Source organism: Pungitius pungitius, chromosome 3 (assembly GCF_949316345.1).
Source record: "Pungitius pungitius chromosome 3, fPunPun2.1, whole genome shotgun sequence".
Classification (NCBI taxonomy): Eukaryota; Metazoa; Chordata; class Actinopteri; order Perciformes; family Gasterosteidae; genus Pungitius; species Pungitius pungitius.
In genome coordinates, this window is record NC_084902.1 from 15,514,883 (window position 1) to 15,530,894 (window position 16,012).

The 16,012-nt window shown below is 44.4% G+C and overlaps 1 protein-coding gene across 1 annotated transcript in view; it reads right to left on the bottom strand.

Annotated features, from left to right (window-relative positions):
- Positions 1-2,703: 2,703 nt before the first annotated feature.
- cdon (cell adhesion associated, oncogene regulated) overlaps positions 2,704-16,012 on the bottom strand; it is a 30,340-nt gene continuing 17,031 nt past the window's right edge. Inside the window, exons 8-19 of the mRNA XM_037472162.2 lie at positions 14,055-14,329; positions 13,394-13,568; positions 11,702-11,818; positions 10,958-11,161; positions 10,207-10,388; positions 9,591-9,696; positions 8,411-8,533; positions 7,998-8,189; positions 6,791-7,080; positions 6,594-6,673; positions 5,171-5,433; positions 2,704-4,004 (exon numbers count right to left, since the gene is read on the bottom strand). Coding sequence (XP_037328059.2) covers positions 3,850-4,004; positions 5,171-5,433; positions 6,594-6,673; positions 6,791-7,080; positions 7,998-8,189; positions 8,411-8,533; positions 9,591-9,696; positions 10,207-10,388; positions 10,958-11,161; positions 11,702-11,818; positions 13,394-13,568; positions 14,055-14,329 — 2,162 coding nt within the window. The 3' untranslated portion in view covers positions 2,704-3,849. The remainder of the gene's footprint in view (positions 4,005-5,170; positions 5,434-6,593; positions 6,674-6,790; positions 7,081-7,997; positions 8,190-8,410; positions 8,534-9,590; positions 9,697-10,206; positions 10,389-10,957; positions 11,162-11,701; positions 11,819-13,393; positions 13,569-14,054; positions 14,330-16,012) is intronic.

Below are 16,012 nucleotides of genomic sequence, written 5' to 3' on the forward strand. Positions count from 1 at the left end.
ACTACGGCAGTCGCCATGTTGTGCGTTTTTACTTAACTGAAGCAACTATATTTGGAATGCAGAAGAGTGGCGTAGTAACGCTGAACCATTTACTTCATGAGCATCATGGGGCCCATATGGGGGTCACTAAGAACTCATGGAAGTCAATCTGACATCAAGTCATTCACAAATTTGCCATCTGTGGACATCCGAGGTCTGAAGATGTCCACAAACTAATTTTCACTCAGGCATTCTGCCACCTGCCATTATGTGACAAGCAGCATCTGATTTACTGTACATAACATCTCCACTATTTGGTTTACACTTGCTATAGAGCAACATAACGCATGTCCTCTAGCACCACACTGTGGATACAGAAACTGGTGAAGTATTTGCAGTACAACATTTCCAGATTGATACACTCCACGCAGGAAAAACAGCCTTGTTGTTGGTCGCAGACGTGCTCTGCTGCATAAGCTGGCGTCCCACCACCAACCCCAAAGTGCACAAAGATGTGAGGGCCCGTTTTATCGCTAGTTGCTGCTTTCCTTTTCGTTAGAATTTCCGAAAATACATTGTTGATTAGCGTTTCTGCTTTATTCTAGTTGCCATCCCGCTGTGGGGTTTTTCATCAAGTGTATTACAGTGAGCCCGTTATTTCCCCGCTGTGTGATGTCACTTCCAGCAGAGCATGAGACATCCAGAGCTGAGTGACATGTCTGAACATTTCAAAGCACGTTGCTTGAGGCTGCAAACTGTCTTTCCTAAAAAAAAAAATCTGGGGGACATTTCACTCATATGAACCTTGACAGAATCCTTACTTAAAACAAATGTTCTCTTAAATAATGAATCCATATACAATCCCCACACCATTATTCCGATTTGTGCACAGATATTCTTGAGTGCTCGGTGTATAAAATAACCACTTTTGTAAAGTGTGTTTCTCTGAATCTCTCTTGAAGTGCAAATACCATTCATTTGAAAGTTGGCTCAGGTCAACAGATTCCACCCACTTGTCAGTAACGGGCTCATCGTTGATCCAATATGGCATGATTACACATTGTGAAGTCTGTTAGGAGAAATAAAATGGGTTAAGATAAATATATGCAGCTGGGATAGGGATGAGACGGTGTGTCCCTGATTATACAAGTGCAGCCTACAAATGTACAAGTTACAACAGCTCGAGGGAGAAAGAGTAACGAATAAAAAGCAGAAACGGTGATAGCAAATAGATCATGAGTCTCATGGAGCACAATGAGCTCTTCACTTGCAGAGATCTGCTGGAATGCCGTTAAGATTTCATCCAACCGCAACATGCTTCACTTTCAGCTTGCGACATCTCAAGGATGAAACCGGCCGAATAAAGCAACTTAACAACACACTGCACGATTCATAGGAATTGCATTCATTCAGTGCGTGCTGGAGAGGGGAGAGGGGAGAGGGGAGAGGGAGAATGGTGGGCGGAGGGGAGAGGGACTGGCGTTAACAGGTCGGCTCCGCAGCAAGGGGCAGAGAATTCCAGGGAAGACAATGAGCTTTCTTGTTCCCATGGGCTCCTTAATGATGGGTTGTAGTTGCGTGGGTAGGGGGTGCAGGCCGGGGCTGAGGCAGAGTGCCGACTGATAGACGTGGGAGACGGAGGAGCAGCTCGTTTAGAGACAACCCTGCCCTTATCTTCTCCTCATCAGCTCGGCCTGCATCTGTCAGCATCCCCTGTCCCTCCCCGGACCATTTCTCTTTCCCCTCCAGCTTCATTTCCTTCCCATTGTTTTGTTCTGTTTTGTATCAGCAAAGAAAGATGGAAACTTAAAAGAGACGGTGTAATCAGACACTGGGTTTCAAGAAACTTAGGAACCAAAAGAGCTCATGTGAAGTCAAGTGAACGAACGTCGCCGCTCTCTATCGAGCCTAAAAATAACGGGCGGAAGAGGTCACGCCACGCCTCGGCTGCAAGCGAGTAAATCCGGGTGCCAGGAATATCCTGTACCATCAGGGGGGGGGGGGAGGAGAGCGCCGAGGCGAGCCAGGGCCCCGAGGAACGGCAGCCAACTCTGGCACAAACACAGGCAGACAGGCACCAGGCGCGGAAGGCCTGCGCCACGGTCTTCCTCAGTGAAGCAGGACCAGCCCCGTCATCTGCTCGCCGCGATCCCATCAAGTCCAATCAGCCAGCACGTCATGGAGATTATTTTAAAAACCACTGTGGGAAAACGGGCTCGGCTTAGACAGGCTGAAACACGAGAGGATTTTTTACAACTTGTTTTTGTGAATGAGTGATGTGTTACTTTCAAACCCGTCACACAAGCGCATCTTTTGAGTCCTTCTGACGACTTACTCAACTCAATGTAGCCTCTCTCTGTTCCTAATAAGTCTCGTGCCCATTTACAGCCACATACTGGAGCAACACCAGAGAACCTTTAGCAGCTCCAACTGGCAATTCACCCTTCAGTTCCCAGAAATAATGGAATTTCACTTAATCTGAGACAGATGGCCAAGCTTCCCAATTTTCAAAACACCTGCCAGTGTGATGCATTTTGTCACCAAGACCGTGCAGACGATCTTTTATTCCTTTGAGAGAATGTGCAGTTTGCGAGATTTCTGTTTGCGATTTTGTTTGTAATAATAATAAAAAAGAATCCATAATGGCTTTTTGTCTTTCTATATACAATTTCACTTAATGCTGTCAACATGTACCCGGAAAAATAGACTTATACTTATATCAATGTTCATTTATATGGGCTAACTTCTTTGTTGATACAATAAAATGACAACCAGGATAGTCGGGGTTAAGTGGAGAACATGGTGGCACAATAAATGCCACATTGACGGGGCATTTGCTGCCACCTTTTCACCATTTGTGTTGAGATTGTAGTTGTTTTTCTCACCTACCAGATACCAGAATATCACCTGGTCAGATAAACTTTACCCGTCATCACAAAATTCAAAAGTATTCGGTTACTTGCAGCAGAGAAATTTTAACAAGCCATTATTTGCACAAGAAGGCTGCTCACACGTAGCAACTCAGTTTGAATGCAACCTCCCTACTTCTCTAACAGACCGGGGGCAGTAAGTGAAAAGTGCTCTCGAAGCAACAGTGCATTTTGCGTTAAGTGACGAGCTATCAAGTATTCACTGAAGCAAAGAGCAGCAGCCCTTAATCTGAACAGTGCAGGGAGTGTTCACCCCATCCAGGGGTCACTGCAGTGTAACAGCCCATCAGAGAGCCACTTCAAAGGCCTGCCAGAAATATCAATGGGTTTGGACCGAGGCCGGGAATTTCACTGCAGCAGTCATTCATTGAGCGCCGCGCATGAAGGAGGGGAGGGAAAGACATCGAAAACTCTTGTTTACTCTTCCTTATCTTCTCTTTATATTATTACAAAACTTTACACGGACAATTGCTAATCTCCACACTTGAGGTGGACACAGATGGACAAAACAACATCAAGAAATGTAAGAGTATTCCTCATCCAAAAAGGCATAAATAATATAAAAGACAAACTCATTTTACTTTAAAACAGATACATTCATATGAAATAATATTTTACTACTACAAAAAATAAATAAGAGTTTTTGATCGTATGAGAGTCTTCCCCAAGTGGGACATCGTTTCTGTCTTTGAGCAACTTCTCCTTTGCTTTTTGGATTTCACTCTCAGTGTCTTCTAGCCGCTCTCTTTCCACACTTTGTTCATCGTAGCTCAGTCCACAGAGCGTTTAGTGTCCTCGTCACTGTAACAGTGTCTCTGACTCGCCTGGTCCTCTTCCTCTGAGACATTTCCATCCCTGTGTCTGCTCCAGCCTTGTCTTGGTGGTTTCTCTAAGCCCTCCACGCTGCAGGAGAGTGTTTGTGTTTGTGTGTGGGCCTCGTTCAGACCTCCTGTGGGCCGGGCTGGATAAGCTCGCCTGCCAGGCTGCTGCTGGAGATCCACCCAGGCTTTTCGTCACAGTCCAAGTCTTTCAGGCCAAGACTATCCCAGCACAACACAGGCCCCTCCGTGTCCATGCACTCCAGCTCCTCCTCAGCTGCAGAGAGAGAGAGAGAGAGAGAGTGAGACTTCAAATTAAAAAAAGACCAGAACAGATTCTGGTGAGGCCAACACTGTAATTTGTGGGGATGCTGCATTCTGTGTCTGCAAACAACATGAAGATTGGTAATGGCACCAAAAAAGTAGAGTAAAACATGAAGAAGTGATCTGCTGTGTGCTGACCTCTGAAGGGATCATGGTCTTACTGACTTTTAGCTGTAGGGTAAGCAAATACAAAAAACCTAGGTTTACTACAATCGTCATGTGACCTGTCCTCGGTTTTTAAACCCATAATAATCATTTGGGTGCATTCGGCTGCTACAGAGCCTCCACAGACACAAGGCACCCGTTAAGCTCAGCCATCCCATGTGTTTTAAAGCAACGTTACTGTATAAATTAAGCTACAGCCTGGAGCAGATTAGCTTGGCTTAGCACAGAGGCTGGTAGCGGAGAAGACATTTAGTCTGGCATTTTCCAAAGGTTCAAGCCTTCAAATATAAAGACATTTTATCAAATATAGATACAAATTTTTCAGATTTTTCAACGGTATGTGCCAAATATTTTTATGGCGCTAATAAGGGTCTTCAAGGAGTCAAACAGGGCTTCAACCAGACAGCATTTTATTTACCAGAATGACACAAGAATGGTTATAAACTTGTCATCTGACTCTGCAAGACACCAAATGAACGTATTAGGTTATGGGTTTGATGATGAAGATTAGGATTCATTCAGGTCGCTATAAAGGCCATCAGTCAATCTGATCATAATTTTCTTATTTTGTGTTATGTTTATAAGGAAATACTCTAGTGGCCACAGGCCACCGTTAAGAGAAACTTTTACCATCCAAACACAAAAAAGGTACTCTGGCAAGTATTACAATAATTTTTGATGACCATATTATATATATACCTTAATGCTACTAAATAGTATCACTACTAACAATAAGAAAATAATTGCAAAATTGATATATATTTATTATTTCATAACAATGCAATATATTGGCCTTTTTATTAACAGATTATTCAAAACAGGCCTGAAATAATAGAGCAAAAGAGGAGGTAATAAGTTGCAGTTCTGTTTGTCAGTAGTGAGCAAACGGAAGGAGAGAAAAGAAAGAAACAGACCAGAATACTGTGTTGGCATTTGGAACAAAATGTGTCTCACCAGTATTGTCTGCTGTACAGTTTTCATTGTTGCCCACCAGACAGCAGGAACGCTGCGAGGTCGAGGACTCGCTGTGCTCGTCCGCCGGGCACCCCGCGTCTGCTCCCTGGTCACCAGAGTGCACGTGGCCGTCGAGGCCGTGGCACTGCGAGGAAACCTGGCCCAGAGGCACCATCTCCAGACCATCCTGCTGGCAGGGCGCCACGCGATGCATTACGGGCAGAGTGCCGCTGGAGAAAGTGCCGTTGGTCTTGTTGTAACATCTGCTCAGAGACAGAGAGAGATGGAAAGAAAGGTGAGACACGTGTTTATAAAAAGGTGCCCCTGCATCGATGCTCAGCCACTGTCAACTCAACGCTGCTTTCGCTTCACACACACCTGCTTCTTCCTTTCTGCAGTTGTCTGTGAATTTTCCACAAGACACAGCAAACTGTGCCTAAATACCCTAAACCTTTTTCTGACAGGGCCCCCTTTGAGGATATGGGGCAATGCAATGACCCCCCCCCCCCCTCCCCATCGTCACTAGCTACTATTACTATTCAAATTTTATAAACATATTTTACTCAAAATATAAAAATTGAAGTTGGGAGAAGTGCAAGAAGGTACTTCCACATGTAACAGGAAGTTCTTCAAACCATTTTGCTGCGACTCTCGCTACCTCCCCCTCTCGTTCCCTCTCTCCCCCACTGCCCTAAACAGTGTACAAAACGATGACAGCGCTTAACACAACGGGAGCATTGGCGCACAAGTGTTTTCAACAGTCCAACTGGATCTTTAGAAGGTCCAGTCTCACTGCCTCTAAATAACTGGAACACGTTGTGGTTTTTCTTCCTCTGTGAAGTCTGTGAAACCGAGAGAGTTGCAAGCAGCCAGTTTCACCATGTTTCACTGAACTTAGCTTCCCTCTATCGGCACATGATTGGATTGTGACCACGCCCCCTCTTTTCCCAGCAGACGGAGGTAAATAAACACGGGGCTCATTAGGTCTGCTGGCTGGGTGCACACAGGGTAAACTGTGATGCTGGAGACCCATGAGTACATAAACAGGACTCGCAGGAGGGGAAATGTGTGTTTGTGCACGTGTGTGTGTGTGTGCGCGCGTGTGTATGAGTTTGTGATAGCACTCTTACTCATTTAAAAATGTTATGAAAAGGGATTTTGTAATATCAAGTTCATCTTTTTTGATTGTTTCAAAATATATATATATATTCAATAAAAACTATTGAGCTACCAACCGTGCACCCGTGAAGTAAGCTAAAAAAAAAGGATGAATAGCTTAACTAAAAACTGCTATGCAAATGATCCCAAGATTACATAACTGACTTCTTCTGTGATTTCTTGAAAAAAATAAAACCTAGAAATAATTCCCAGATGTCCACACCGAGCTAAACATTTTGCACAATGCTAAATGAAATGCTGTTACCTGTTGTTGTTGCAGAGGTTCTGACAGCTCATACAATCAGAGGACTCTGTTTGGGAAAGAGCCGTGTACATGCCTCCGCCCTGACAATGAGAACAAACGCCACATTTAGCCGGACCATACTGCATCTGTTGCTGTTTCATAGCTGGAATATCATGCATACGAACGAGGCATCCAGTCTCCAGGTCTGCAGCACTCACGTTGTGGTGGTGGTGGTGGGGATGCGAGTGCTCGCAGTCGCGGGGAAGGGTGCCATCGTGGTTGTGTGGGAGGCCCGGTGAGAACAGGCTGCCGGAGCCGTTGAGCATCGCCAAGCCGTTGGGGAGTTTGTGGTGGAGGTGGTGGCACCCTTGGGGTAACATGGGGCCGCTTAGCCCATAGCCACCGTGGACGCCCCCATTGATGCGACTGGTGCCGGACAGAGTGGTGTACTCGAGGACATGGCCATTCATCTCTGCGGGCTGGTAAAGGTAGCCTGGAGGGTCATACTCTATGGGGGGGGGGGGGGAACAGGGGGAGAGTGGAGGTGATGGAGAAGCGGAAGGGTTAGGCTATGGCCAGAGACCAGCATGACACAAATAATTAACCACAAGATAATTGTAATTATATAATAATCAGCAATTGTCACTTAGAGACACACACGCAAAATGGAAAGACAATGGTCCTGTAAAAGATTTGTTTACTTTTCTTGAATATTTGCACACACACTTTAATCTTTTGAATGGATGATAAAATTAATTCTTTTTTGCATTTGAGGAGCCACTTTTAACTTTGTCAGATTTCAGCCTTGTCATCGCAAAGTACTGCAGTTTGGGTCTTCTTAGTCTTTTTATTGGATCTTGTCAGATATCCTTCATCTATGTTCTTTGTTAAGACAATAATAGTCCACTAATTCTGTACAGTGAGAGATATGGGGACAATCCTGCCAGTTAAAAAACAGGTTAGAGAGCTTAGTCATAATGGAAATAATATTAATCTAATATCTATCTTAAAGAATGATTTAAGTATTGCTTAGTTATTATTTTCAAATAAAAAGTCATTATGTTGAATTCTAACGCATTGTCACTCAGAGTTAGAACCTGTGATTCAATCTAGGCTTTTCCCAAAATCTATAAAACTACGAATCCCAAACTATTTACAGACTAAAGCGATAAGGTGAAGATTCCATTCAATAATGGCAAAAACACTTTTGCAAGCAATGTGAGATCTATATATAGATATATGCATTATAAATATATTGTGAAGAAGTTAACTCTTTGTAAATATGTATGTAGCTAACCAATTTTAGCTAACAAAAAAATGCAGCAGACAAAAGACCCACTATTTAATGTAAAGTTTTAGAAAACACTAAAAACACTGTAAGCTGTAACTAGGCTTCTTTTATGCCAGCTCTGCCTGTACACTCACTGTGCATGTTGTTCTGCTGACGATTCCTATAAAGACACATGGCAATGAAAGCCAGCAGGATGAGTACCATCACTCCCAAAATGCAGCCCACAATCAGGTACAGGAGTCCCCCGGGTGGGCTGGGGGCCTCCGGCTGGTGGGGGTAAGGCGGGGTGACGGGGTGCTGGCTGGGAGACCCTGGGGACTGACGTGCTGCAGCAGAGAGGGAGGACGGAACATGAGGAACAAAATAACAGTACTGAACTGCAGAATGCAAACCAGCGTTGTTGCTCTCGTAAAACTCCGTACATTTATATTGTGTAATTATGCCCATTGTACCCATCATTAAAGTTATAGCCTTCGCAGAAACATGCCCGGACGTCTGTTGAAGTGGAGGTTTGGTTGATGCACGAGTCTTTTCTTGTGCATCTTACCTTTGGTCTCACAGATCATGACGTTGCTGTATTCGCTCTCTCCCCCATCATTAAAGCACTGCATCTTGATATCGTAGGAGGTCTCTGGTTGGAGATGTCCAATCATGTGCCAGTGTTTTACACCTGCGAGGGCAGAAGAGAGAGATGGAAGAAAATATCAACACAACTCCATAACAGTAATTTCCTCCTTCTCTTTGTGTCTCACACCTCAGGCTCACTGTGTCATTCAGCCCCCTGTCTTTGCCTCTGTGCCGTCAGTGCCCAGACTGTTAATTTATAGGTGAGGTCCATATATGGCAGTGCCATGTTTGTCCTGGCTTGCCTCCAGTATTCCCCCCTATCTCTATCTCCCTGTCTCTCTGACTACTATGTGCTATGGAATCACAGATGAGACGCTAATCTCCAACATGGAAATGCTACATTTCAAAACAAATGAGGCAGAAATTTGGTTTTGCTGTTGTGTGTTTGGTTTGATATGAAGTATAATAAATCACTGCGCTAGTGGGAACAATAAAGGAAGCAGATGCTGAAGCTAAATCTACGTTTGTGCTGTAAATAACACTCAATACAGAAGATATATATATATATATAAATAGTGATTAGTGAGCCAATTCTACTCTGCCCCGTGATACATGCCAACCCACATTTTATGATCCAATGGACCAGTAATATGTGACCTGGTTTGTGACCTTTTTTAACTGGTATGTATTTACTTATTTTGGCCATAACCAAACTGCCACAAGTCCTCATAGTGGGAACGTTGCGGAAAACTACAAATTAGGAACACATGACAAGAGAGTTGGGAGGACGGAGCGGATGTCCCTCCTTCCCTTTCTGTAGCAGGCTCCACTGTTTGCATTCTACCAGCAACCTGAGCCCCTCTTCCCCGTCTGGGATCGTATTTCAGCTCTGGCAACCATTTATTAAAAACAGCCTTAAGAGAGCCCTGCACAGACAGCACTCTCTATAAATCAAACAGCAGAAATGCCCCCTCCTCACTACACCCCCCTCTTGACAGTGAGGTATCCATTACCTTCTCAACTCCCATTTTATCTGAAGAGCGTGAACTCAACATTCGGGACCGGACAGGGACGTCGACAAACAATCTAAACCAGCCACACTTTCAAACCTGCAGCCGAAACGAAGACGTGGAAACATTGCAATGTGCATTTCCACTCACCTTCGACTATGTCCCTCTTGTAGTCGCTGTCATTGTCGCTGTCCGTGGGCCGGTAATAGATGTAGAACCCTTGGATTGGAGTGTTGTTGTTCGTCAAAGGGCTATACTGGATAGGGGTGGAAAAAAAGATTGTGCTGAACAACAGCAATCTGGTGGGCAATTATTGTACAAAGAGAGGACATTTTCCGGCAACTAATGGCGGGGATTGTTATCAGCAGATGTACAGGAATGCAAGATTGCGATTGCACTTTATGAGACTGTCTGGGGGCCAAAACTCAAGGGCCTCTTAATTATTGTTGGAGCAGAGCTTTAATCAGTACAGCCGCTGAATTAAACGTCTGATTGACAACCACCAGCAGCTCAAACCCAGGCGTGCCGGCTGGAAAAGACGCTGCACTAACTAGTTAGTCAAAGCTAAATTAAGTTTGAAAATGTTATCTCATTCAAAAAGGTTTTGAAATCTGTGTGCTGGTTTTTCTTGTCCCATCTCACTCCATTTTAGCATTTTTATTTACCAGATATCAGCAATTAACTTGCCGAGCACAACGATGCAGAATCTAGAACTACAACTTCTTCCACGAGTCTTCTGGAAGTTGAATGTCAGCGGTGTACTCACGGTCCAGCGCAGCATGATCTGCGTGTCGCTGATGGCGTCCGTGGATGAGATGTGAGGGCCGACCACCGGGCGGTCTGCGATACGCGGACTGGCTTGTGGCACCTGGTACGGCTTCGAGGGAATGCTGTGAGGACTCTCGCCGTACGTATTTATGGCTGCCACGCGAAACTTGTAGGAGGAACCTGCAAGAGAGAAACAATGATAGGGGCATTGTCACAGTGCAGTGGTGTGGAGCGACGGCTTTTTATAATGGGGCATTTAACAATAAATGATATCCAGCCCATGGTGATACCCAGAACTGCTTTCCTTGTTGATTTATTTTATTTAACACTTTTTAACAAGTTTAGAGGCTCACCAAACAAGCAAGCTAGTTACGCACGGGAGTCAACAGTGTGACAGTTTCCATGTTGCTATTGCAAACCATTTTGAGACTTTTGCTATTTTTTCCAACAGAAAAGGCAGCAAGCATATCCCGCAATAAATACTTTTATATTTTCAGCATTAGTGATATTTCAGTGGACAGTCAGAACTGGGACCAGACGACGACTACCTGCACAGCATCTTAAAGACTTAAAATGTAAGAGACTCCTTTTATGGGCAGTACCAGCTTGACAAAGATTACGTCAAAGGTTAGTGTTTGGCCCTGCACATAACAGCACATGATATTTCATAAATAAAACCCTTATCTGGGCAGATGAATCATGCTTCACCGGGCTGTAGAGAAACTTTTGGAAAGTCGCGAAAGGCTCACCAGGCTCCAGATTGCGAACTTCCACAGACAACTTGAGAGGTGAGATGTTATCCGCAGCCACCACCCACTCTGCACTGCGGCCGCGTCTGTACTCTACGCGGAAAGCTGTGATTGGAGACCCGCCATTGGCTCTCGGGACCCAGGTGACATACACCGAACTTTCGGTCGCCATGGAGATGGTGGGCCGGTCAGGGGCCTCGAGCACTGGGAGAAAAACAAAACAAGAACCCTTTGAGTTGTGCAAACCTCTGCGAATCCAATTAAAAATACAGAAAACTGGAAAGCATCATGCAAAATCATGTGAAGATGGAACAAGTTACAGAGAAAGGAAAAAATAAAAAAAAGGCGCCACGTGGAGGAATGTGTACTTACTGCCTGGGCTCTTAGCCACAAAGTTAGAGAGCACAAGAAAGAGAGAGCGATAGAGAGAGAACGAGAAAGAAGGGTTAGTGAAAGACCAATGTGAGTTTCAGTAAAGAAGGCCTGCTTGTAGCGTCAGTTAGCATGCGCAAACAAAAATCTGACCTAAAGGTTGTGTGTAATCTCACATCTCTGTGCTTACAGCATATTTCATCCAGAGAGCGTTACAGGGTGTCAACTATCGTGTCACTGTTTGTACTCCCATGCACAAAGAAACAAAGCAGACCCCATCTGAACATCTCTGAGATCAATTCAATGTGGTCATAACCTCCACAATAACCTACAGGTCAGCTGCAGCGCCGAAACAGGACTTTGCAGACATACCTCTGTCGTGTATGACGACACCAAAGTGTGTGTTGGTGGTTTTGTCCTCTGGAGCTTTAGGGGGCATGGAGATGACAGGAGGCTTGGAGGGATTCTTGTTGGAGGGGGCGCTTTTCTCTGAGAAAGGAGGGGAAACAAAGCGGGTAAGAAAAACAAGGCCCGACAAGCCTTCAGGGCTATCAGTTCCACCAAAAGCACCCGGAGCCGCTCCGGATGTCGGCTCTGAAATTTAAACTTTCCTCCTGGTTTCCGGAGCTGTTGGGGTTTTCATAAGGGTGGGTTTCAGGTTTCCACTCGACAGCGCTGCCGTTACACTTAGCCGTGCTGTGGCTTTGATTCAGCGTGTGAAACGAATGCCTACCTGGTTTAACGCTTTTCATCATTGTACTGATTGCAATTAATTCATTTTAAAGATGACAGAACAATAGGTTTGTAGTTTGTATTTTTCTCTAGCTATCATTGACGATACCAAGATCATGTCCAATCGATTGCTGTTGGGCACTTGATATTTGTATATATTTTAGGTTTTCATTTCTATACATTTGGTTCCTTTTAAATGGATCATTTTGATTTGGGATTCACATTCACTGTTGCACAAAAATACAGTTAAATGAATAAATGCCATTTAGACCAAAGTGAATTACCATATTACATTTTTAGAGACATTGCATTGTTCTGGTGAGTTCTGGATCTGAACACAAGTGTCTTGTTTTGGACTGGTTGGTATTTGTTTTGGTCCGTTTTTTAAAGGAACCACACTCGGGATGCAATCATATCTGTGGTTTCTGGCAGTAGTTTACATATTTGTGACCAGTGACATTTAGTCAACTGTGCTGTGGTATAGTGTCATTATTTTAGGAACATTTGAGGTTGTTCTTGTTTCTATTTGTATCAAAAACACAACAAACTCTCTTCAAGTCATTCATTATAACACTGATCATTACGATTGTACTGAGGATTATGATTGGATGAGGTTGGACGAGGTGATAAGAGTAGTAATTTAAAGAAATCAGATATATGTTGTAAAATAATACATTTGAATTAATTAGTCATTCAGTGGTGAGGTAGTTCATATTTGTATATTTTGGGGCATTCACAATCGGTTGTGTATGCTTCTATTTCAGTTATTAACCTTTCCAGTCTACAGAAACCATAAACCATTTTCATTTTGCCAAGTGCTTGAGCCAAATGTTGGCTTTGTTAAAAATACTTTATTGTGCTTTCTCTTCAGAGATTATATAGGTTTTCCCTGAAGGTAAAAAAAAAAATCACCCCAAAAGCTCAAGTGTATTCTCAAACAGGCAATGTGCTCTGCATATTGTTTTGGTTCTAATGAAAGTGCTGTTTCTCAAGAATAAAACACATTTGCCTCCAGTCAATTTCAGCCTGAATATCAGTTTCATATCTGTGCAAAATCTGGAGGTCAGACACAACCAGATGCTCCTTTACTCAGACGAGATGACACCAAAACCTGACATTTACTGTTGATGCTTTTGGCAGCTGAAAACGTTCCTCTTTCCACCGTAGCTGTGTTGGAAAAGTGGTGAAAGGGGGTCTTCCAGTGGTCGGTTGTATCCACGGAAACCACAAGAAACGCACAACAGCCTGACGCACACAGGCATCGAAGTGACATTGCCATCAACAATTGCTTCAAACAGTGTTTGTGTGTTGAGAGCCGGCGGTTAGACTGACCCTTGCCGGTGCGAAAGGTGAGCATGGCCGGCTGGCCCTCGCCTGCTGAACTTCGAGCGACCATCAGCACCTCGTAGAGACTGGAGGCCTCGAGCTCTGACAGGCGCAGGGTCTTCTCGCTGCCGGGGACGCGGACCGTGTGCCAGTTCCCCACCACGGTTCCCATTTCATCGACCTGACGCACGCGCAGATACGGACAGACGGCCACACGTGAACAGACAAATACAAAACACATGACAAACGATCACGGAGGGAAAAACTAACTCAACTGCAAGGGTACAATCCACAAGCTGTGTTTCGGGGCCTAAATAACAGGGAACAGCTTCAGAAGCAAACCCTGGGAGAATTCTGTCACAGTTTCCTACTCCAGCAGAACTCCAACACAGCCTTCGTGCCAACACTCTTAAACCGTATGCTGCATTTTATAGTCAGGAGTGAGCTTTTCACTGAAGCAAAGATTTGAAACAGGAAATAACCAACCTTCCAGACAGTTACGGTCCTCGCCCTACTCTCATTATTAAAAATAAAAAAGAATTCAACCCTTTTCAGTTCATTTAGGCGAAACACTCCAGGGAAAGGGTATCATTTCTGTGGTCGGCCGTTTTTTTAAGACAATAGCAATAAAAAGGTGAAACATGGCAGTGTGTACTTTTCCGCTCACCTTACGGTATTTGACAAAATAGGCGTTGATCTGACTCCCTCCATCCCGCCCCGCCCTCCACTCCAGGTCGTACACATCAGGCTTGTGAGTCTGAGGCGGACTGGTGATGATCGGCGCCTCTGGAGTAGGACGGCCACTACTCCTGTCGGCGGGCAGGTTGATGGCATCGCCTTCGTCTTCGGGGAGGAAGCGCTCGTGGCCCTCGTCGCTCTGCATGGGATGGAGCGACGGTGAAGCCTCCAGCAGCATAGGGGCAGTGGAGCCTAGCTGGGAATCTGTCAGGGAGAGAAATCAAGGATTAGCAAAATATTCATTTATGTTTGGTCAGATACACTTAACAAGAGTGACAAAATTGCTGGTTTATTCCTCCTTGAAAAGGAAGATGTTCAACAATAAATGAAAATAAAAAATACAATCAGATGTTATATTGCAATCAAACAACATCAAATCTCAATCTGTCACAATGTGTTGCATTAACAACAAGAACTACAAGAAAATATATTTGAAAAAAAAAAATATATATATATAATATTAATATTAAATATATAAATATTCTGATTTCTTGTAGATTTTTTCAGCTCTAAAAAGAAATTAATGGTGCCACAATATATATTTACCTTCACTTGAGAAAGCACCATGTAATAAAAGCTGAAACATGGCAACAAAGTTACTCAGTCAGGGACTAACGCAGGTGGCCTGACATATCCACAGAGGACAACCAGTGCTGGAAAGTTCTGCATTTGGAACAGGCCTTTCCATCTACATAAAAAACACGAACAACCTGGAACCTCTGCAGCACTACACAATCATGCTTTGTTTTTGTTTTTTTTCATTAAATCTTTGCCAGAGCCAGAACGGTCCACCTGGGCAAATCATGCAAGCAGGGAGCCTCATGTGGGCTGACGTCGGTCTGGCAGAGCCAAGGTGGAATTTCACAGACATTCGGTGGGCACTGACCACAACCAACGAGAACAGGGGGCCGCTCCAATATGAGCCCCACCACTGAGGTCAAAGAGTACTACAATTGAATATTAAAGCCTTAACAAGTGAGAAAAGAGGTTAAAGCAGCAAGGCTGTTGTTTTGTGTGAGGCACTGCCGCTTCTCTTTGTAAAACCAACAGGCTCGGAGCTGGTAACAGTAGACCTGATCCTGGGACTGTGGCCAGCTGCCACACATTCCACACGCTAACCATTAAAATACCAGAGAGAATCAGACCCCAACACTACAGCCAGTCCAACCCACTCTCCTGCTCGTCTCTCCCCCCCCCCAACGCTCTTGCCACAGCTCTGACTCACAGCTTAGCCACAGCCCGGGCTCCTTTTGCAACAACTGATACAGGAGGAGGCAATTAAGGCCACAGCATCCTCACCGTCCTCAAGGGTCGAATGACAGCTTGAGTGAGTGCTGCTGCACCTGGAGAGAGAGAAACGCCTGCCAGGTCTTTCCCAGAAAAAGTAAGTCCATTAGAGATGAACACCTGTCAGAAAGTGGGGTTCGGTTGGATGGAGGACGGGTGAATGGAATTTTTGTCTTCTTTCTTGATACGGTGAGGAGGATGTAGGTGTGAATGTGGCTGCAACTAATGGTTATTTTCATAGACGATTCATGGTTTATCATTTGGTTTAGAAAATATTTTGTATCAATGAAGGGCTAAAAAAAAAAAAATAGTCATCTGTAGGAAACAACCAATCGCATGAAAGAACAAGGACGCCACACCTTCCCTGTGGTGCACCCCACTAAACTGATGAAAGAGGGGAGTCGTCATGGTGATGGAAATACCGACACCAAACGGAAAACCAAACATATATAGGATTGCTATCTGTGATGAGATACTATTGATAACATGCTACTCACAGCAATGATATTGTTTAGTTTGAATTCAGAGGGGATTAGATAAGCACCGGCGCCTGCTACCTAAAAGGCAACAGAACGCAAGCTGACCTCAGAGGAGGTAAGA